Source organism: Phaseolus vulgaris, chromosome 8, assembly GCF_000499845.2.
Source record: "Phaseolus vulgaris cultivar G19833 chromosome 8, P. vulgaris v2.0, whole genome shotgun sequence".
NCBI classification, from domain to species: Eukaryota; Viridiplantae; Streptophyta; class Magnoliopsida; order Fabales; family Fabaceae; genus Phaseolus; species Phaseolus vulgaris.
This window is the reverse complement of record NC_023752.2, coordinates 15,480,441-15,504,301: the sequence shown is the minus strand read 5'-3', so window position 1 is coordinate 15,504,301 and position 23,861 is coordinate 15,480,441. Positions and strand designations below refer to the sequence as shown.

At 30.7% G+C, this 23,861-nt stretch overlaps 2 protein-coding genes across 5 annotated transcripts; one reads left to right on the top strand and one right to left on the bottom strand.

Moving 5' to 3' along the window:
- The first annotated feature begins 3,736 nt into the window (after positions 1 to 3,736).
- LOC137825752 (dol-P-Glc:Glc(2)Man(9)GlcNAc(2)-PP-Dol alpha-1,2-glucosyltransferase) lies at positions 3,737 to 10,289 on the top strand. Of its 4 annotated transcripts, none has more exons than XM_068631510.1 (9): positions 3,737 to 3,999; positions 5,298 to 5,527; positions 5,634 to 5,722; positions 6,780 to 7,113; positions 8,034 to 8,298; positions 8,454 to 8,591; positions 8,690 to 8,891; positions 9,610 to 9,752; positions 9,834 to 10,289. In XM_068631510.1, exons 2-9 carry the CDS (start codon positions 5,438 to 5,440, stop codon positions 10,091 to 10,093), a joined length of 1,521 nt encoding a protein of 506 aa, XP_068487611.1. In that variant the 5' UTR covers positions 3,737 to 3,999; positions 5,298 to 5,437; the 3' UTR covers positions 10,094 to 10,289. The 4 variants fall into 4 exon arrangements, with proteins under 4 accessions (XP_068487611.1, XP_068487612.1, XP_068487613.1 ...); XM_068631511.1 differs by having other exon boundaries at positions 3,768 to 4,027; XM_068631512.1 differs by having other exon boundaries at positions 3,776 to 4,011.
- Positions 10,290 to 19,976: 9,687 nt separating this feature from the next.
- Positions 19,977 to 23,861, bottom strand: LOC137826524 (uncharacterized). Its single transcript, XM_068632514.1, has 4 exons — positions 23,634 to 23,861; positions 22,337 to 22,459; positions 22,163 to 22,253; positions 19,977 to 20,254 (listed from the first exon to the last, which is right to left on the bottom strand). Exons 2-4 carry the CDS (start codon positions 22,448 to 22,450, stop codon positions 20,124 to 20,126), a joined length of 336 nt encoding a protein of 111 aa, XP_068488615.1. The 5' UTR covers positions 22,451 to 22,459; positions 23,634 to 23,861; the 3' UTR covers positions 19,977 to 20,123.

Here is a 23,861-nt window from a genome sequence, read left to right as displayed (position 1 = left end):
TACAGAAGACTCATTGGACGTCTAATTTACTTAACCAACACGCGACCAGACATCGCCTTTGCTGTCCACAATTTAAGCCAATTCATATCTGCACCCACAACTCATCATCAGCAAGCTGTCTCCCGTCTTTTGCGTTACCTCAAAGGCACCCCTGGTGAAGGACTATATTTTTCTCACACTAGTTCACTTCACCTTTGTGGTTTTAGTGACTCTGACTGGGCAACATGCCCTACAACACGCAAATCTGTCACTGGATATTCCATCTACTTAGGAGACTCCCTAATATCATGGAAATCAAAGAAGCAGCCAACTATCTCTCGCAGCTCCTCTGAAGCTGAGTATAGAGCCCTTGCCACCACCACATGTGAGTTACAATGGTTGTCTTACCTCCTTCATGATTTACATCTTCCTCTCTCCCAGCCTGCAACTCTGTACTGTGACAACAAATCTGCCCTTCAAATAGCTTCCAATCAAGTTTTTCATGAACGAACCAAGCACATCGAAATTGATTGCCACCTAGTTCGTGAAAAACTTAACTCTGGGCTCCTCAAACTACTACCCATTACTTCTGCAATGCAAGTTGCTGACATATTCACCAAGCCACTTGCTTCCGCACAATTCTATACTCTCAAATCCAAGCTGGGCCTGACAAATATCTACTCCCCAGCTTGAAGGGGGTGTTAATATATTTAATTTTCTATTTTAAATTATTGGGTTTTGTTTGTTTGGTCCAACTTTCCTTTTCTGTTTCAGCTAGCTCTTAATCTTTTTCTTATATATACACCATGTATTTTACTCTCTAATATACAAGTGAATAAAAGTTTCTTTTATATTTATTTTTCTCTACAATTAGGGTTCATCAAAACCTCTCTTTCTTCATTACGATTACGTGCGATTACATACACTACATTAAAGCATCACATCAGACAAGGAATATTTATCTTCATTTACTGTAATGTGCACCTTGATTAAACGTTGTTGAATATATGTTTACACAACAACTAGAAAATGTTCAATCTTTATTTTCAAATAGCAAGTTGTATTAACCACTTATAACCAAAAGTGTTTACGAGTAAAGTTTGCATTAAACATCATTCAAGGCATCTCTTATTAAAGATCTATTTTTCCTTTCCACAACACCATTCTAATGAGGTGTTCTTGGACTTGAAAAATTATGGTTGATGTCATAGTTTTTGAAAAAAGCTTGGAAGTTTTCATTTTTTAATTCATCTCCATAATCACTTCTAATAAAAACAATTGATAAGCTTTTTTTTTAAACATGTTTGCAAAATTTGCAAAAAAAGATTTTGAAAGCTTCATCCTTGTGAATCAAGAATTTCACTCAGAACTTATTAAGTTGTCATATGATGACAAGAGAGAGGCTTGTTGCATCTTCAACTTCTACTTTAATGTATACATCTCGAAGCTCAATCAAAATATATGGAGTTCATCAAGATGTGCTTGTATCGTACATTCTTTCACATATTGTGAGAAGAGTTTTCTTTTCTGTTATAAATGGACTTTTTCATGAATAACTTTTTTAATTTCAGCTTCAATATTTATATTGTTGAGGTCTTCTTCTCCACAACTTCATAAAGAACCCCATCTAATAACAACAAGAGGATAATTAAATGAGCATTTTTTTCTTCAGAACATGTTTCTCCATATGTGATGAACTTTGGAAAAACAATGTCTACATGCTTCTCTCCTTGAGTAAAGCCCTTATCTTAATTAAATTGTTCTTTCCATTAAACTTCTAATGTGATAGTAATATAAATAGGGTAATAATTTTTTGAAAATGTAAAACTAAATAATATTTTACTCATAAAAGCATGTGTGGGTTTTCATATAAATTCTCATTTATATCAAGTTTTTCCTAATTTAACTAACTTTTAAATACTTTTTTATAATTGCATATAAGTTCATAAAATTTCCTAAATTACAAATTGATCCTTAAATATTTTTCCATTAAGTGCAAATAAGTTATTAATTTATTTTATCATTCACAACTTAGATTCTAAATACTTTTAATTGTGTTTAGTCTTTAACTAATTCTTTAAAAGTATGTATAATTAGTCCTTGATCAACTAATTAGGTTGATTTTATATATTACCTTATATTTACCATATTTAGATGTAAAGTATTTTATTAATTTATAATATTTAAATGTAAATTATTTTATTAATTCATAATAACTTAGTTTATTGTGTAGTTGGTGTTTGTTTTTAGGGTAAAATTTATTTTATATTATATATATATATATATATAATCAAATAGTTGTTTAAGTTATTTGAAGTGATCAATAAAAATAATTTATTATACATAGACCATTTTTAAAATTATCTTTGCAGTAATAAAAATTTAATAGTAAATTTTGTCACTATTATCTATTATAAGTTTCATCTAGTTCATCATTGATACTATTATATAAAAAATTTATCTAAAACTTTAGAAAAATGAAAATCAAGATAACACACTGCTAATTCAATGTAAGTAGATGCTAAAATAAAAAAATTAAATCATTTAAAAATTTATTGAATTAGAATACATAATTTAGGATTTTTAATAAAACTTGTATCATGAACCCATGATTCTAAATCCATTGATTGAATCCAATTATAAGCAATGGAAATAAATGGGTCAAACCCCCACCCAAGAATAACAAAAGAAGGTTTGTTCATTTATGTGATTATAGTTAATGTGGATTAATCTAGAATTGGTTGTTATTATCTTTCATTTTTTTTCTAATTGATTTTAGTCAAGTAAATTGTTAAGGGAGAACTAGACTTTTTATTTATTTATGTCAAGATTTGATTATAAATACAAACCTTCACTCTCTCATTTATTTCTCACCACAAACACAAGAAAAGAGGGCATCAAGTTTCTTCCTATTTCTTATTACCTTTGCTTCTTAAAATTTAGTTAAGCTCTTTGTTATTTAGTCTCATTAGGAGGAAAACTTGTTTTGAGCTTTTCTACTTCAAGTTTAGTGTATCTATAGAGTTTTATAGAGATAATAAGGGGAGTTTACTACAAACCCTAATTTCCCACTTGGTGAATATTATCTTGGAAACATAAACTCACCTGTTGCCCTATTCCTGTACGAATATTATTTTGCAACAATTATGAGTCCATAAATGGATTCATTAGCTATGAAAACTTTTAAAAATCAACCTAATGATAAAGTTATAATACTTCAATATAATTAGGAAAATTGATTAATTTAGTTTATCACATAAAATATTCTTAAATTTATATATTTTGTTCCAAGATTATTTTTAGAAAAAAATTCACTTACATTCACTCAAATTTTAAAATATACACTCGCCTTTTTATATTTTTAATAAAAAAAATAATTACATCCTTTATTTTTTTTAATAACTAGCAGATTGACTAAAAATTAAATAAATAAAAATTTGAAGATTAAAAATTAAAATTTTAAATATGAAAGCAGAAGTATTTGATTCTTATATGTTAACTAAACCAAATATAAATTTACTTATAAAATACAAAAGGTTATATTTTTATAAAAACATTGTTTTAAGATAAAATAAATAAATAAATAATTATAAAATGTGTGATTAAATTCATTAACGTTTTGCTGTACAGCTTTTCAATACAAGTCTAAATTTAAAAGTATTTTTTTTACTGAAAATAAGTTCTATAATTTTAATTTAAAAAAAAAGAGTGTAAATGTAATTAGTATTAATTAATTTCAACTTGATGGTATTCATTTAAGTTATGAAGTTAAAGTAAAAGAGAAAGACAAGGTTGGGGGGACCCAAAACCCAGAATTGTGAACACTGAACAAACAGCAGAGTATTTGGCACAGCAATTTTCTTTCAGAAACCTTTTCATTTGAGCTCATCCTTTTTATCAAAACATTTCACCTCTTCAAAATTGGGCTCAAAGGGGTTTTTTTTCTCTTTCTCTGTCACCACTTTCCTTCGTCGTAGGTCTCAGAGTGCGCCTCCGCATCACCCGCTTCTCTCTGCAAATGTACACATACTGGTTTGGTACCCTTTTGGTATATTTGTTTTTTTTTTCATCTTTTATGACCCCCTTATCTCTCACATTTATATTTTGCAGCAACTCTTCTGTGGATTTTGTCTTTGTGTAGAAACTAGTATTGTATTTACAAATGGGTTTATTAGGTTATGGGTGTGTTAACGAGGGAAAATGGGTACTCCACTGAATTATAAAAATTACTTTTTTTTAGTTATTTTAGAGAATGCACAATGATAGAGTCTTTAATTGGAGGGTGTAAACCATTTGTTAGGTTAATTGATTTGGGAGATGGGGAATGTGGTAACTTTAATATGCAGTGAGGAATGACCATATTTATGTGCTTGTTTTTTTTCTTTCTTTTCATGAAATATTGTTATTCACATTCTGGGGGAATGCCATCAAATTATGGAGTGGCTAACATGATTTGAGAGGAACAGTTAAACATGCTTATCAATGACACTACGAGATTCTATAAAGGTTGTAGTTTGAAAATTCTTGAGAATTAAAATAAAACTTATCTTTAGAGGGCATGGAAGGAATTCGGGGCTATCTTTTATGATACATTGCTTCTGCATACGGTTATTGGACTTCCATTTTTTTATGTATATGTTTTTTATTTTCTACACTGTTGGGATTAGCCAAGTCATAGACCAAGTCCTAGACTTAGAGAGTGGTTATTGTGAAGTCTCTGCTGATTATGGTGATCTACAAAGCTTTTGGTTTATGTGCCCTTTTCAAGGTTCCCAATTCTCTAATCAGCTGGTTTACTATCCACATGTAACACAACCCACGTAGAATCTACAGCTTTTACTCTCCTATAAGATTTTCTCCCTTAACACTTACTAGATTTTAAGTGTGGTTCACATCATAAAGTATTTTTTACTCCTAATGCATTGTGCTTGCAATTGCAGTCACTTCCGCACAATAGCAAGTGTTGCAAATCATACTTCTTATTCTCACTGTGACTTAGTTAGAAACGCATTACAATTTCCATAGAAGGTTTGCCATTGAATGGAATAGTTTAATACTAACTAGAAATTGTCACTTTTGGGATTGGGCTGATTTTGAATGCATGTTTGTTAGCAGGGAACTCATTTCTTTCACCTTTGAAATGTATATATTTTTAACTTTGTCAAGATAACTGCACCCTATTATGCTTTTCATGTGGTACTTGGATATATAAAGGTCTTTGTAGTATTCCCTGTTTTGGTAATGCAATTTCATATTCACAAGAAAGATTTCTACATCAATTATACAATTTATATAGCTTCTTCAATGTGTTTGTTCAGTGAAATTTTAGGGTGAGGGTGAGAATTCAGCTTGAGCATGCTGAGTCGTAGCTTTTGCACATGACATTGATATATGCCTTTTGACATCTTGAATTATTGTTGCCATTGTGGTCCTGTTATTATTGAAGATAGAGGAGGAAATGGGGAAAATAGCTCTTGCAGCAATAATGAGCTTATGTGTTATTCCTGCCTCCATAATGGTTAATCGCATAGTTCCTGAGCCATATATGGTAAGAAAAAGTTTATTAAATTGGAGAACAGACAGTTGTTGATACTTATATTGATACTGAAGAAATTTACCCTTCATTCATTATGATTGAGATCCATGATTTGCAGGATGAGATATTTCATATACCACAGGCAAAGCAATACTGCAAGGGAAATTTTGGAAGTTGGGACCCTATGATTACCACTCCTCCTGGCCTGTATGTTCTCTTTTATCCTTGGTACCTTTGCCTCTGGCCCCATCTTCAGGAAAAAAATTATCCCACTAGCTTATACCAACTACTTATGTGTTATGCCAAAGGGGGTTAGTTCAGCTAGAAAAGTACAATTGGTTGAAGCTCTTAGCCTGACTGAAAGGCTCAGGCTCAGCTCTCACTGCCAACAATCTCCTTTGGCTTATCCTTGTTGAAGCATGTGGCATGCCTTGTCCTTTAAATGGGGCAGCCTTGCCTCTCCCAAACTTTTATTAACAAAAATAAATAAAATTATTTATATGAAATGAAATTGTATAGAAAAAGCATATTGTAGGATGAATAACAGAAGGTATGAAATCATTCATAAATGATTAGCTAGATACCAATATGTGGGGTATGCTATACTTTCAGTACACTATTTGTATTAGATTAATTTCATTGTTGCGATGCACCTGATGTATTTCGTGTGCATTTGAAACAGAAGCAGTTATTGGAATATGTAATCAAAATTGAAATTTTCCAGAGAATATGGGAAGTTTTATTATTCTCTAAGCATAGGTATAAACATTTTGATCTGCTTCTGTGCTTTAGTGACAATTGACAAAAATGTAGAAAAAGGTTGTTCCTTTCCTGGTATTGTTTCTTAATGATTATGGTTAAGCACGGTTGAAGCATCATCCATGTATTGAAGTGAATAAAAATTCCAAATATAGCAATTTATAACTGGTTGCTTGCATTGCTTAATCTAAGTGTAGTATGATTAACAAATGAGAATCACACTCATGGAAGCTAACATAAAGTTACGCATTGGTTTTGCTGTTAATTGGATGGGTGAAATCTAAAAACTTATAGTATTGAACCTCAGCCACTTTGAATAATTAAAAACTTTATACGTATACTATACACTTTTTAACTATCTGGTACGAACAGAAGATAATATTTGAAGTGTCTTTCAAATCTCTAGATTGAGCAAACATAAACAGTTCTGCATAGATAAATTATTGAAAGTATAGTGCAGTATCAAATGTCAAGTTTGATCTTTGCAATTGAATAACTTTTGCAGGTACTATCTTTCACTTGCCTATGTTGCTTCTATGTTTCCAGGCTTGTACTTTGTACAAGCTATTTCATCATTTTCTGACATGTGCTCTGCAGCAATCCTTCGATCAGTTAATGGTGTCTTAGCAATTGTCTGCAGTGTAATTTTATATGACATAATTACGCACTTGAAGCCAACACTTACCAAGAGGAATGCGATGCTTCATGCAATGGTCTTATCCTTGTACCCCCTTCACTGGTTTTTCACTTTCCTCTATTACACAGATGTTGCATCTGTTACAACAGTACTGGCTATGTATCTAGCAAGTTTGAAGAAAAATTACTGGTTTAGTGCATTGGTAAGGTATATTTTGATTTTAATGTTGTAACCACATATTTAAATTGATATATTTTTCTGTTTGTGTTTATATAAGTTCCTTTATTTTATTAACTTGTGGCTCATTTAAAACAGTTGAACGTATGTGTACATATTACAGATAAGATGCCCTATTTTTTGTTGCTATTGAACATATTTACTGGAAAGACTATTTGTTTCTCATTTTGATCCTGTGTACTTTTAACTAGGAATATATGCATACACCACACATACGTGTGTATATAATATATATATATATATATGTGTGTGTGTGTGTGTGTATGCTTATTGCAGGAGTAAGTTCAAATATTACTTTATCAGTTCTTCATTATGGTCTAAATTCCAAAAAAAGAGCAACTTTGATAGAATTAATTTGTATGATTATTTTATAGCCATTTCTGATTCAAATGGATCTTTTTTATCCCTTATCTCTTGTATATTTACTTCTAGATCATAAATTTCTTAGGGCCTGTTTGAATCCTATTTTTCATAACTATTTTCTGTTTTTAAAATAAAAGAAAATATTTTATAAGTAGTAGTTTTTGAAAACTGTTTTAAAAAATAGTATCTATTTTTTAGTTTCTGGTATAAAAAACCAGAAGCTCTCTAAATTGTTTTGGTTTTCTACTTGCAGTTTTATATTATTTATGTTCTTCCTTACACTGTCCCAACTTTTTCCTCAGTTCTATTCTCTAAAAATTAGTTTTTGAAAATTGTTTTATAAACTAAAAAAAATCAAACACAGATTTCATCTCTTGGTTTTCAATTTTGGCTGTACAACACAACTTTTGATGAATAGATTTACGGATAATTCCTATATATAGATACTTTTAGCAGCATACCTAGATTGTATTGTCATTCTATTTTACAGAGGTGGTAATGCATTGGAGTTTATTGATACAGATTGGAGCATTCGCTGTTGTTATTCGACAAACAAATATTATATGGGTGCTTCTTGTTGCATGCACTGGTATCATAAATATTTCTGTGAGTCATGGAAAGCAAAATACAAAATCTGTCAAGTCAGATGTGTCTGTCAAGCATGGTTTAGAATATGCTATTGGTACTAATACAGAGGGTTTCAATCTGAGAAAGCGAAAAATTGTTAAATCTGGGAATACTATTGAACACTCATCGTCACATGATTCTTCTCCTTCCTCTTATTCAGGTTTGCTTTCTCATGTTTAAGAAAACCATGAGTTCTATTTTATGCGCCTAGGAAAATAAACTAAATAACTGTAGATAGACAAAAAGTTAATCCCATCCTCTAACTACCTTATTTTGCAATATATAGAATACATTTACATTGATATTATTTTGCAGGTTTTGGTGATGAATTATGGGCCATCCTTTTAACACTATGGTACATGAAAAGGGAGCTTCTAATTTCATTTAGCCCCTTTCTCATGGTGGTGGTGACCTTTATTTTATTTGTCTATTGGAATGGAAGTATTGTTCTGGGTAACATTCATTTTCTTGTTTTCCCTAGTGATGATCTTTTGGGTCCCGTAGGGGCCCCAAAGACCCTCTTTCTCACACGTATCCTGCTGACATTGCAGGTGCAAAAGAAGCACACGCAGTTACCCCACATTTTGCTCAGATGCTTTATTTTAGTTTGGTTTCTGTACTGGCTCAGGCTCCTATGCATTTCACTATCAACCAGGCTGTGGACTTGTTTCGTATGTTTCGGAAGAGTAGGGCCCTTCTTTTTTTTCAGATGTTCCTGGCCCTTGTTGGCATGCTCTCAGTACACTTTTTCAGGTTATGTCAGATTCAGATGACTAAGTAAACTATCAAGCAGAATCTGTTTTCTGATTGTCAACAATTAAATGCATGTTTGGTGGTGATGAATTTATAGACTGCTTTTGCAGTTTTGCTTAAATACTGTAAAATGTTAAGCTCTCTTTCCAACTTCCTTTTACTTATAGAGAATGCTAATTAGAAGTGGAAAGTTTCTACAGGAACATATAGCATTTATTATTACCAATGCTCCCCCACCATGATTTCTACTGAAAACCTTCTGTTCACTAATTCCTTAACCAGTGTCCTTAATGTGCTCATTCTCAGGACCCCTTATTTAGTGTCTCTTAGTAATGTTTGTCCAGCAGTTCTATGTGATAACTTTTCCACTTGGGTTGCATGAATGTCAACACTTTCTCATCAAGCCCAACTCATTCTAAATCTCTACTACAAGAATATAACTCAGCTTTTACCATGACCCTATTTAGGTAAAAATGAAATAAGCTTCTCTCATTGTTAAAATTAGTTTTTGGAGTAGTTTAATAAAAAAAGCTTTTATATACTATGTATAAATTAATTTTAACTTATCATAAAAGTTTAATTTATTTTATCTTTTTATTTTCTTTTACAAGTGCTCATTAGAAATTTATCGAAACAGAACCTTTATCTAAAATCTGGTGCATTCTCTATGAAGTGTAATTTTCAGCTTTCTGGCTCACTTGTGTCTCAATTTTTGCAGTGTAGCACATCCATACCTTCTTGCTGATAATCGGCATTACCCTTTTTATCTTTGGAGGAAAGTTATAATGGCTCACTGGTCAATTAAATACCTTCTGGTCCCAGTTTATATATGTTCATGGCTTTCCATCATCCACATGTTGGGTTAGTGTACACAGACATACTATCAAGTCTTGTTTTATTCAACTGCTTGTGGGATTATAACTATTATCCTTTATCAAACAGGAAAATTTAGAAGTAAAATATGGGTTTTGGCATACTTCTTGGCTACTGCAGCTGTTCTTGTACCAGCTCCACTAATAGAGTTCAGATACTACACCATACCATTCTATTTCCTGGTGCTTCATTGTGACAATAGGGATGATCAAAGTTGGATTCTCACAGGCATACTGTATATTACTGTCAATATCTTTACAATGTCAATGTTTCTGTTTCGGCCTTTCCATTGGGACCATGAGCCTGGAATTCAAAGGTTTATATGGTGATTCAATTCATTGAAAAACAAGATTTGTAACACAGCGAAACTACCCTTTTTGTGAGGCTTTTACCACCAGTTTTACAAGAGTAGAATTTTAAATCTCCTTAGTTATCTTTTTGAGGGATTTAAATATCTTTACTTAATATGATAAACCTTTTAACTACTTGAAGAAGAGTACTAATTTTTCTTGTTGAATTTTCTAATTATGATGTTTACCACGTTTCATTTAAAAAACAATTGTGTATAATGTAAGTAGGAGAATTTTATATTGTTATAAATTATTACTTTGGTCCTTGAATGTTTAACACGCTGTTAATTTAGTTATTGAATGAGTAAAAAATGTATTTACTCCGAACATGTGTCAAAAATTACAAATTAACTCCGGAACATTATAATGACCTCTGATTTAGTATCAAATTGATCTTGAAGTTGCATCTTAGTAACCAAATGGTTTCAAGAAACTTAACATAAGAACAGAGTTCTGGGGATTTTTATTCATTAAAGAACTAAGACAATTTGTTTATCTTTTAGGTTAAAATTGATATTGTCTTGCATGTTGAGTGATCAGATTAATCATTTACCCTTTATGGTTGATTATATGCTCTGAAGTGTGGATACCCTTAGAGATAAGTTGTATACATACTGGATACAAACCTATGCCTAATATTTTTTTTTAATCATATTATGAGCTTAAAGTATATATTAACTTCATAATTAATCTTTTATCGGAATATGATTGATCACCATTAATGAGGTCTTTTACTTCACCTTTTATTTAAAAGGTTTGAATCTGAGATTTTATTTGAGGAGTAGAATAGTTGTTAGTTGACCCTTGCCTATTACGCTGTCATAACATGTCACAAAAATTTAAACAAAATGGATATTTGGTTTGACTAATGTAAATGCTATTAGAACATTCCTTTTATCAATACATGAATTCTAAGAAGAGGTTTGGTGGAAGGGAAAAATTTAGTTTCACAAACTCTTTAAGATTGGAAAAGTAAGTTTTCTAAGCTTAGTTGATCTCTTAAAAAATCAATCCTAGAAAATCTAACTTTTCTGAGTTAAAATTAAAAAAAAAAAAACTTTATTGAAAATGGTATCATATTATTCTTATTAAATCATTCAATTATATATATATATATATATATATATATATATATTTCCAACAATATTTGTAAGCAACCAAACGTAATTACGATTCCTATAAATTATGATTTCAACGAATGAAAAAAATTCTCTGGTGCCAATACGCCTTCTTAGGTTTTTTTTTTTTATATTATCAGCTATAAACAATGAATAAATATGAATCATTTGAGGGATGGTCCAACCCTTATAAATAAACACAACTTTTAACCTTCATTACTAGGCAAACACTAAAATAAGCCTACACCTTCTTATGTCATTCTTCCTTTTTCAATGATGATGACGAATTAAGAAAAATGAAATTTGAGTAAAAGAGTAATGTAAAATTTCTTATTTTTTAAGAAAAATGAATTTAAATTATTATGAACCTAAACTGCAAACAAATTTAAAACTAGTGCAAAAACAATTATGTAAAAGGAATCTATTTACGCGTGTTGAAATTTGGGTACTAGTGTCAGTTAATAAATAAAAAATTATTATTCTCTTTGAAATTATTTGTTTTTAAAAAACAATTTATATGAAGAGAGAAAGATGAATTTAAATTATCTTAAACCTAAACTCCAAAAGAATGTAAAACTAGTGACTTAGAAAACGTAAAATAAATGTATTTACACGTATTGAAATTAGACTAAGATGAATTTAAATTATCATTAACCTAAACTCCAAAGGAATGTAAAACTAGTGGAATTAAAAAACAGTTATGTAAGATAAGTGTATTTACACAGGTTGAAATTTGAGTAATAGAGTCACATAAAATTTCTTATTTTTTAAAATATTTTGTATTAATCCGTTAATAAAGAGTAGATCATTATTCTATTTGAAATTATTGTTTTTAAAAGACAATTTAGATGAAGAGAAAAAGATGAATTTAAATTATCATTAACTAAAACTCTAGAGGAATATAAAACTAGTGGACTTAGAAAACAAACAATTATGTAAATGGAATCTATTTACACTTGAAATTTGAAATTTGAGTAATAGAGTCAATTTGTTATTTTAAGATTTTGTATTAATTAGTTAATAAATAGCAGTTTGAAATTATTTATTTTTAAAATACAATTTAGATAAAGAGAGAAAAATGAATTTAAATAATCTTAAACGTAAATTTAAAAGGAATATAAAACTAGAGGACTTAGAAAACAATTATGTCAAAGAAATGTATTTACACAGGTTGAAATTTGAGTAATAGCATCACGTAAAATTTCTTATTTTTTAAAATATTTTGTATTAATCAGTTAATAAACAGCAAATTATTATTCCTTTGAAATTATTTATTTTTAAAATGCAATTTAGATAAAGAGAGAAAGATGAATTTAAATTATCTTAAACCTAAATTTCAAAGGAATGTAAAACTAGTGGACTTAAAAAACAATTATGTAAAAGAAATGTATGTAGTTTTTGCAGGATGACAGTGGAGTCGACAAAACACATGTTTTTTTATTGCAGGATTCTTTGGTTAGTCTGGAATAAGTGTTATGCATGACTAGGGTTTGCGTCGGTTGATCATGTTGATCCAACTGCTCACTTCTTGCATTTTAATTTGATAAATGCTCCTGTCCAGGTTAATGTTGTTTGGAATTGTGTTTGGATTGCTGTAGTTAGTGAATTGTGGAAGCACAGGAATAAACATATTTTCCAATGAGGGGTGATCGACCTTTCGGAAGTGTTCACTTTGGCACAATTAAAGGCTTGGTCTTGGGTAACATCTAAAATTGTTTCTGCTAGTTTTACTTACTCCGAGTGGTGCATTGATCCTGTGACTTGTATGTTTTAAATTAAGTGAGCTTTTATAAGAGGTACTTTTTCGGTTGGTGGGTTGTTTGTTATTCTATAATTTAGAAGGTAAGGTTGTATAGAAGAGATGAGGGGACTTATTGTACTCTGTAGAGGTAAGGTTGTATAAGTGATTCATATTTATTTATTTTTTTTATTGCTGATAAAAAAAAAATCATAAGTGTTTTCAATCAATTTAAACATTTAGTTACCTTATAACACACTTTTTGCCCACATCATGCCCAACCCAACCAACACCAACACGGTCTTCACATTTACATAATAAGTTTGCACAGGGACTGTGCAGGAAGTATAATGTGGTCACCACATATTTCTACTAAGGTCACCACATACAACAATGATCTAAGTTGAGTGAATTTGTGATCACTGGACACTGCCTTACACTCATGGACTCTAAAATCTGATCTAACGCATTTTCTGCGGACATCATGCCCACCCAAACCAACACCAACACACAATTCACATTTCTAGAATAAGTTTGCAAAGGGACAGTGCAGGAAGTCTAATGTGGTCACCACATATTCCTACTAGGGTCACAACATACAACAACGGTTCGTAACAGACCTTTTCCTTGCTGTACGAAATCAAGGGGCAGGTCTGTTCGAACGCAAGGGGAGACTCACTGATACTTTGCATGAGCATTTCTTTTGGCCTCACATGAGAAAATCCGTACATAGCTTTTGTGATAAGTGTATAGCATGTAAAAGGGCTAAATCTAAAGAGCAACCCCATGGCTGGTGTACCCCTCTTCCAATTCCAACAATGCCTTGGTAGATATTTATATGGATTTTATTTTAGGTCTTTCCAAGACATCAAAAGGAAGATCACGTTAGTATAAAGGGGCAAGATCTTTGCTTCTAGTTGGACCGTCTCCTACAATTTGTTGTTTTTTTAAAAAAATTGTATTAATCAATTAATAAACAACAGATTATTATTATTTGAAATTAGTTGTTTTTAAAAAAAATATATGGAGAGAGAAAGATGAATTTAAATTATCAGTAACCTAAACTCTCCAAAGCAAAGTAAACTTAGTTTACTTAGAAAACAATTATGTAAAAAAAAAATATATTTACACGTATTGAAATTTGAGTAATAAAGTTACGTACAATTTCTTATTTTTTTATTGATTTTGTATTTATCAATTAATAAACTGCATATTATTATTCTCCTTGAAATTATTTGTTTATTTTTAAAAGGCAATTTAGATTAAGAGAGAAAAATGAATTTAAATTATCATTAACCTAAACTCCAAAGGGATGTAAAACTAGTGGACTTAGAAAACAATTAATGTAAAATGAATGTATTTATGAGTGTTGAAATTTGAATAATATGGACAATTTCTTATGTTATAAAAGATTTTGTATTAATGAGTTAATAAACTAGTGGGCTTACAAAACAATTATGTCTAAGAAATTTAAGTAATAGAGTTATGTACAATTTTTTTTAAAATATTTTGTATTAATCATTGAGTAAAGAGTAGATTATTATTTCCTTTGAAATTATTTGTTTTTAAAAGGCAATTTAGATTAAGAGTAAAAGATGAATTTAAATTCCTTTACATTGTCCAGAATGATGATTGAGTACTTATGCGGGTTAAAAAACAGAGAAACCTCTTTAAAGAGAGGATATAATAAGATAAAGTGCTCACTATTATTGAATAATAGATGACTATTACATGCTTACTTTTACTTGTGTGCCGTTCTTCCATCCGGTTACTGCATCCAGATGCTCTCATATTTCTCTTTTTTTTCATTATTTAAAAAGAAGATTAATTTAAATTATCATCCAAAAGAATGTAAAACACTTAGATAATTATGTAAAAGGAATCTAATTTTTTAAAAGATTTTGTGTTTACTTAAACTCCAAAGGAAAGTAAAATTAGTTGACTTAGAAAACAATTATGTAAAAGAAATATATTTACACGTGTTTGAAATTTGAGTAATAGAGTCACGTACAATTTATTATTTTTTAAAATATTTTGTATTAATTAGTTAATAAATAGTAGATTATTATTCCTATTAAAATTATTTGTTTTTAAAAGACAATTTAGATGAAGAGAAAAAGATATATTTAAGTTATCATCGACTAAAAGTCTAAAGGGATGTAAAGCTACGGGACTTAGTAAACAAATAATCATGTAAAAGGAATCTATTTACACGTGTTGAAATTTTAGCTTGGATTGTCTACCATTTCTCATGACAGGCCCTATAAATTACAAATTACAATGGTTAAGTGAGGTAGGTGGGATTATTGTTAACAAACAAGTCCTCATTGCATTTTCTATTGGTAAATATAAAGATGAGGTCTTGTGTGATGTTGTCCCAATGGAAGTTACACATATTCTTTTAGGTAGGCCAAACTATAACTGATTTAATGAGTCATTCGCAGTTTCACAATCTGAATTAGTTCATACTTACACATGCATGGCTTAATCTTTGAGACAAGCATATGAATACTGTCAGGATCAACCAGGTAGCATCCATCCGTGTTGCCCCGACTTGGACAGGGACGGGTACTTTTTTCATGTGATGGCATATGATTGTTATTACTTGAGGTGTCTACCGAGTCGAGATGTCAAGTTGCATAGTGATGCCTAACATAAAAGCTTTTATAAAAAAAATTGCAACAAAAGAAAACAAAAAAGAAATACGTCGTTTTATTTTTAACCCGTTTGTGCTCATTCTTCTCTTCCATCTACTTTTAACCAGTTATCTTGTGTGAATTGGAGATTTTTTTTTCTCCATATTTTTTTGACATCATGGTTCATCTAGTTGTGCATCTGGTAAGGGAGGTATTTTGGAACACAATTTTGTATTCCAAATTTTAGAGTTAATAATGTATTTTTAAACTCAAAAAATATCTTTGAAATTTTAGAATTTAAAATACAATTTTATATTTCAAATTTTAGAGTTTGAAAGATTTACAAATTATACTATTAGAAAATGAAAAAAAAAAGTTTCCTGCACATTTTGCCCAAGAGATTTTGGAATTGAACGATTTATACAGTGGGACGTTCTCTACGAATCTGCATTTCCCTCGCTCTCGAGACCTCTAACGCAAGTAAACATGTTCATAACTGCATTGTACAAACATTCGAGAATGCTTCAATCAAAATATATTACGTGACCTCGTTAAAAAACCCTTATAAATCATTCAAGAATTGGATCAAGATTCTAAACCATTCAAGAACTCATCAAGAACACAAAAGAACACAAGATTTGAAACAAGAACACAACAAGAATTAAAACTATCGATTGAAACACAACAAATAACAAAACTCACCAATTGAAACTCAAGAATTCAATATAGAAATGGGTTTCTATGGAAAATGGAACAAGAACAACATGTACAAAGGAAAGGAACCTAACAAAGTGAAGAACAAGTGCAACAAATGAAAGGAAACAACAAAATGAAACAATTGAACCGATTGAAATTGAAAAACTACAAGAAAACAACAAATGGGTAATTATGGAAGATGAAAGGAGATGGACTTATGTGGTTGATAATTTTTGGAGTGTTTCACGCCACTTGAAGGGTGAAGAAGCTTCAAGATAAGTGGATGCCGCAACTTAAAGAGTCCTAAGAACCTCCCAAGATAAGACTAGGAAGAAGAGTAGAGAACAAGTCTCACACAACTCTTTCACCAATTTGGTATAGTTTCTTTACTCAAAAATTCATTTTCAACTTATGATACATGGCACCATGTACCTCTATTTATACAAGGGAGTTGGAAGAGTCATTATTCTAGTTCCTTCTCTAAAATAGCGCCTAAGAGAGAAAGGAGTTTGAAGAGTCATTCTTCTAGTTCCTACTCTAAATTAGCGCCTAAGAGCCTTACATGAGAGGTGTCTTTTGGTTTTCCTCTTTTGGCATCTTCCTAAAGCTAATCCTATATTATTTACAAATTTATAGGTAATTACAAAAAGATAAAACATTTGATGCTTTTTACCCAAAACTTTAGCCTTGCTCCTTGTAATCCTTCCTTGAGGTTCTTGTGCTTGGGCCTCACTTTCCTCTTCTACTTGATCTTCATCATGCTCCCCGGGTTGGAGAGAATTCGCCCACGAATTTTGAAGACCTGCAGAAAAGGGAGTTAGATCACTGATATTAAAAGTATGACTACCAAGAAAAGTATTAGGCATATCTAACTCATAGGCATTATCATTAATCCTCTTGATGACCTGAAAAGGACCATCTTCACGAGGCAAAAGCTTTAACTTCCTATGAGTATGGAATCGATCCTTTCTCAAATGAAGCCAAACCAATCACCATTTTCAAAGATTAATGTCTTTCTCCTTTTGTTGGCATTTTCAGCATACTTGCCAACTTTCTTATCAATTTGTAGCTTGATGTGATTATGCAAGTCTTTTATAAAAGAACCTTTTTCAAAACCATCTTTGCGTAGAACATCATCAAGTACAGGAATTGGAAGAAGATCGAGAGGTGTTAAAGGATGGAACCCATAAATAACCTCAAAAGGAGAGTGGGAAGTGTTAGAATTTACTACTCTATTATAAGCAAACTCAATATGAGGTAGTAAATTCTCCCATACCCTAGGATTCCCATAAATAAAGCATCTTAGTATTTGACCCAAAGTTCTATTAACCACCTTAATTTGACCATCAGTTTGGGGGTGACAAGTAGTAGAAAACAAGAGTTTTGTACCAAGTTTGCCCCATAAGGTCCTCCAAAAGTGGCTTAAGAATTTAGAATCTCTATCAGAAATAATGTTTCTAGGAATCCCATGTAATCTAACAACTTACTTAAAGAAGAAATTTGCAATATAACAAGCATCATCTACCTTGTGGCATGGTATAAAATGAGCCATTTTAGAAAATCGGTCCACAACCACAAAGATAGAATTCATTCCTTTTGATGTCTTGGGAAGACTAAGATAAAATCCATTGAAATATCTACCCAAGTCATTGTTGGAATTGGAAGAGGGTATAGACTTAGCCTTTCTACATGATATACACTTATCTCAAAAGCTATGTACGGATTTCCGCATGTGAGGCCAAAAGAAATGCTCATGCAATGTATCTAAAGTTTTTGCTACCCAAAATGTCCCAAAATGTCTTATTTTTTTAAATAATTTTGAATTATTCTGTTAATAAGCAGCAGATCATTATTCCTTTGAAATTATTTGTTTTTAAAATGAAATTTAGATGAAGAGAGAAAAATGAATTTAAATTATCATTAGCCTAAACTCCAAAGGAATGTAAAACTATGGACTTAAAAACCAATTATGCAAAAGTAATGTAAATACACATGTTGAAATTTGAGTAATAGTGTAGGTACAATTTTTTTATTTTTTAAAAGAATTTGTAATTAATCCGTTAATAAACCACATATTATTATTTACTTTGAAAAGGAAATTTAGATGAAAGAAAGATGAATTTAAATTATCATTAACCCAAACTCTAAATGAATGTAAAACTAGTGGACTTAGTTATGTAAAAGGAATGGTAGAAATTTGACTAATAGAGTGACGTACAATTTCTTATTTTTTATTAATTAGTTTATAAAGAGTAGATTATTATTCCCTTTGAAATTATTTGTTTTTATTAAAAGATAATTTAGATAAAGAGAGAAAGATGAATTTAAATTATCATTAACTTAACTACAAAGGAAAGGTAGAATTAATGGACTTAGAAAATAATTATGTAAAATAATATATTTATATGTGTTGAAATTTGAATAATAGGTACAATTTCTTATTTTATAAAAGTTTTTTTAATAAGTTAATAAATAATAGATTATTATTTTCTTTGAAATTATTTATTTATTTTTAAAAGACAATTTAGAATAAGGGAGAAAGATGAATTTCAATTATCATTAACCTAAACTCCAAATATGAATGTAAAACTAATGGACTTATAAAACAAATATGTAAGAGAAATGTATTTACACATGTTGAAATTGAAGTAATAGAGTCATGTCCAATTTCTTATATTTTAAAATATTTCGTATTAATTACTTAATAAATAGTAGATTATTATTCCTTTGAAATTATTTGTTTTTGAAAAACAATTTAGATAAAAAGAAAAAAATGAATTTAAATTTCTTTTCGTGGCCGCCCAGAATGATAATTGAGTACTTATGCTTGCCTGTGTCATTCTTCTAGATGTTTTCATATTTCTCTTTTTTCATTATTTAAAAAAAAAAGATGAATTTAAATTATTAATAACTAAAACTACAAAGAAAAATAATTATGTAAAATAAATCTATTTACGTGTTAAAATTTGATTGTTATTTTTTAAAATATTTTGTATTAATCCGTTAATAAACAACAAATTATTATTCTTTTTGAAATTATTTGTTTTTAAAAAATAAATTAGACAAAGAAAGAAACATGAGTTTAAATTGTAATTAACCTAAACGGCAAAGAAAAGTAAAATTAATTTACGTAGAAAATAATTTTGTGAGAGGAATGTATTTACATGTTGAAATTTGAGTAATAGACATACAATTTCTTATTTTTAAAAAAATTTATATTAATCAGTAGATTATTATTTTCCTTAAAATTATTTGTTTTTTTTTTAAAACAATTTAGATGAAGAGAGATAGAAGAATTTATACTTCAAAGGAATGTAAAATCAGTGGACTTAAAAAATATATAAATGAAATATATTTGCAGTTGAATTTTGTTTGGCCAAACTTTTCTTTTCTTGAACTAATTCCAACTATGTAAACTTCCACATTTCCATTACATTTGATTTGAAAATATTTAAAAACGTATTTCTACCTGCTTACCAAATAAATTTTAAAAATTATAGAAAATAGCATTGAATAATAGAGCTATCATTTGACACTGAATAACACCATGTTAACTTTTATCTTATTTGGCAATTTCAATTCGTTTATAGATCATGAATGAGAATTTTTTCCATCTCACTTTTTTAATCTTTAAAAGAATCTTTCATGACTATGATCATTATAATAGCAATAACTAAAAAAAAAAGGAATATACTGCATTTGTCATAGAAATTTTTTAAAACTATCCAAAACTTCGTGACTGTCATATAAGCCGAATTAGAATCAGCTTGAAAAGCTTTTCTGTCCTTGGACAACCAAAAATATATGGCACAAGGTTGAAGTCAATCTTCCCGCCATTGTTTTTGACATTTTTCATTCAAGCAACGATAAAATAGAGTTGCTGGCTCATCTGCAGATCTAGTCTGAAATTCTTTGAAAGCAGCTTCACCATGACCACAATATGGGCAAGTAGCTACAACAAAAGGGAATGAGTGAGAAAAAGGGGGAAAAAGAACAAGAAATTGATAAGGAAAAAACATAGAAACAAATATCACATATATCAGTCATTATCCCTGAAAAATATCTTTATACGACATTGGAAAGAATAATCGTTTTTTTTTTCAGAAGAATGAGAGTTTGGTCATTATAACTGTTACCTATGTAACTAGGCTCCAGTTTATGATTTCCCCAATCAATCAATTATATGTTTTTTCAACAAAGTCAAACAAAACTTATTGATCAAAACCAAAAAATTATAAAAATTCTTAAACTTTGTACCCAACTAAAAACCTATCGATAGAAGAGAAATCAAAATGGATGGAAGTCCATGAACAGAAAAACAAGCCTTAGCTCAAAGAAAGCAAACTTAACAAACATATTGTATAGGAGTTAACAAGCCAAACTGCAATACAGACACAACCAAACATAACATGTGTTGCAAGTATCATTCAACAATCTCGTGAATTACTAGAGATTAAGCTTTAGTTCAATCCATGTGAGTTTCAAACTGAACCGGAAGAAAATTTCAAGTTTCATACTTCCTACAACTCAATTTCAACTACAAGTATTATGATAAATTATTGCAGTGTGAGAGAGTGTCAGACCAAATCACACTTCTTTGTGATTCCTCGTCATTGTTTGCTTTGTACAGATTCACCACGAGAAAGGGTCCATACAGAGACCTAATGAACAAGTCTCTCACCAAATGGGATTTGGAGTGGAGAGGGTAAATATGGGTAGCTTTATCCCTGAAAACAAAGAGATTGCCTCCAGGATTTCAATCTATGACTTGCAGTAAGAAAGGCAGCGCCCTTAACCATTGGACCATGGCTAGCTCTCCCTTGTATTAAGTAGTATGGTATGAGAAATGCTAGCAACACTCTAATATTGGCTAAAACTTATTACAAATCGCAAGTTTGGGGGTCCCACTTTTAAATTAGAAGTGAGACTTACAAAATGAGAAGAGTAACTAACAAAAACTTATAATTTACAATAAATTACAGCTTATAGCAGAGAGGACTAGAAAGAGTGTCGCTAGCATTTCTCACATAGTATTCCCAAATTTGTATTCAAAGCTAAATCATATTGGAATTACCAACAGATCACTTCATCTCCAGTGATCAATGACTAGTTCACACAATTGGTAATTTAATTTCACAATTACAGAGACAAATGCAAACAGTGGAGCAGAATCATCTTCAGCTTCCAAAGAAGCAAACTTACTAAATCTAGAATTAGACCAGGGTATTAGAGCCTTCTATCCCATTTTTCAAACCATTTCTTTGTTTTTACTCAACAAGGCAACAAACAATGTGAAAAGTAAAATCTGGGTTAGTTCCTATTATCCCAGTCATTACCGAAGGCACAGGACAGAGGGGGAAGAAGCTATTGCAATAGGGTGAAGATTCAAAAAATATGCAACAGAATCAGGAGGTATTGAACATAAAATGCGTGAGCAAGACTCAGGAGTGACAAGAGAAGTGAGGTTCAAGGCCCAGTAACAAGAACCATGGGAACCAGAATATGGGAGACCAAGGTATGACATAAGAACCAGAGCAGCTATGTATAGCAATAAAAAGATGTACTACAACCTAACTCTATCCGTGTCTTTCTGCAATAACATGTGTGAAGGGTTCATACTGAAACACTTATCTTCTTGCTCTAAGTACCATATGCCTTTCATTATCATATAAGTACAGGACTTTGATAATGTATTAAGAACTGAGTATTTGTGCTCCAGAGAGAGAAACATTCAGAAGATGATTAGTTATTCTTCACAGTGCTTAATATATGGTGAATTCTGAATACATTTATGCAACATCCTAAACTATAATTCTCTCAAAGATAATGACTAACAAAATAAGAAAGAAAGAAAGTATACCCTCAGTTTTTGGTGCATTCTTCATGTCATCAGGGGAGATTATAGGCTCTATTTCTTTTTTCACCAACCTTTGCTTCCTTTTGATCTTAACCTGTGAGGTGAAACCATAAAAACCATGCACAAGCTGCTAAAAACATATTAAAGAAGCATGAAGAGGAAAAAGTAAATTCCTACCCTATTGTGGATGTTGCAAACATATGGGCAAGCAAAACAAAAAAATCTTGCAGGCCGATCCAAATAGGGCAATTCATACAGCAGCATGTTACCACATGTAGGGCAAAACTCCATCTTCTATATCTGCAAAATCAGGATAATCTCCATTAACATGAAGAAATATCCACTATATTTAGAGTTTCAATTTAAGCCAAACTCCTGGAACTTGAGAATGTTCCCTGGTATGTGTTTTTTTTTCTGCCTTAAGAAGAAATTAAATTAAAAAACAATTTTATTATCGAGTAATGTTATATCCTATTAATCACTACTGATACAGTAAAACATAAGAAAAATATATGGAGTACTTTCTTGTTTGCTAAGTAGGGGGATTAGTGAGAAAATGTTGTACAAGAATTTAGAATAACTCATTTTCTATCCAAGGATGAAGGCATAGGTTAATAGATAAAAAATTAAAAAACTACTGATTGATTTGGCATTTTTAAATGTTCAACCTTGTCTTTACTAAATAGTAGCATGCGCTTTGGTCTGATTTAAATCACACATTTACTACACATGTTTTGTTAGCATTTGATCAGATAAATGGAAGCATCTGAAAACACAACAACCAAATCCCAACAACTTTTGAAGGCTTCAAATTGCATCAACCAAACAAATAAAAAAGAAAACTTGATTATTCACGCCACACCAAAGAGGAAAATTTTGGTGTAGAAAATTCATTAACCAGCTTATGCTAAATCAAATATTCAAATTAAACCAAATAAACAAACTATCAACAAGTAATTACTCAATCTACAACCATCACTTGATATGTATTCTTACACCCAAACCAATTCAACACATACTAAGCATATCACATTCCAAGTGGGGGTTTGTTTTTGCGCCTTCAAAATTTTGAAGCGCGTGCAATAGAAGCAAGCGGGAATAGCTTCAGCGCATAACAAAGAAATTGATGCGATTCTTAGTATAAACGTGTTGAATGATTTCCTGAACACACTAATTTGTTGTATCACACTAGTGAGATACAATGTGTCGGTATTTTCATCAAATACCTAGCATCTCAGAAGAAGAAAAATACAACCCAGAGAGTCAGTCCTGTTCATATGTCCATGCGAATTCAAAATTTTCACCAAAAAATCAGAAAACATAATTTTTTTAGCAAAACAGATAAAGGATCATATTACATTTTTAAGATGAAATAGACAGGAATAAAGAATATAAACTTAAACTAAATCTGGTAATTAAAACAAAACCAAAAGGAAAGGGATATAGGAACAATTTGTGCATTGTTACCCTATACCTGATGGTGTTTGGAAACACTTTTTCCTTCTCTATCGATGTTTCAACTCGACACTCTCCAGCTCAACTATGAAAGAGAAGATTGTGATTGAATGAGCAAGTGATTAAATTTGGAATGAGAATTTTGGTTTGGAGGTTTTGAGCGGGGACTGGTGCGTGGGCCAGGCTCAGTCGTTTTGATCAAGAAGAATGAATTTGGAACACCCAATTGCGGTCCAAATTAACATGA

Excerpts from the sequence above, each read along its gene's own strand:
- LOC137825752 (XM_068631510.1), top strand. The coding sequence starts at position 5,438 with ATGGGGAAAATAGCTCTTGCAGCAATAATGAGCTTATGTGTTATTCCT. Across the intron at positions 8,592-8,689 it reads GAATGGAAGTATTGTTCTGG|GTGCAAAAGAAGCACACGCA; the intron begins GTAACATTCATT and ends CTGACATTGCAG. Across the intron at positions 8,892-9,609 it reads CTCTCAGTACACTTTTTCAG|TGTAGCACATCCATACCTTC; the intron begins GTTATGTCAGAT and ends CAATTTTTGCAG.
- LOC137826524 (XM_068632514.1), bottom strand. The coding sequence starts at position 22,450 with ATGGAGTTTTGCCCTACATGTGGTAACATGCTGCTGTATGAATTGCCC. Across the intron at positions 22,254-22,336 it reads TTTGCAACATCCACAATAGG|GTTAAGATCAAAAGGAAGCA; the intron begins GTAGGAATTTAC and ends TTCACCTCACAG. Across the intron at positions 20,255-22,162 it reads GAATGCACCAAAAACTGAGG|CTACTTGCCCATATTGTGGT; the intron begins GTATACTTTCTT and ends CTTTTGTTGTAG.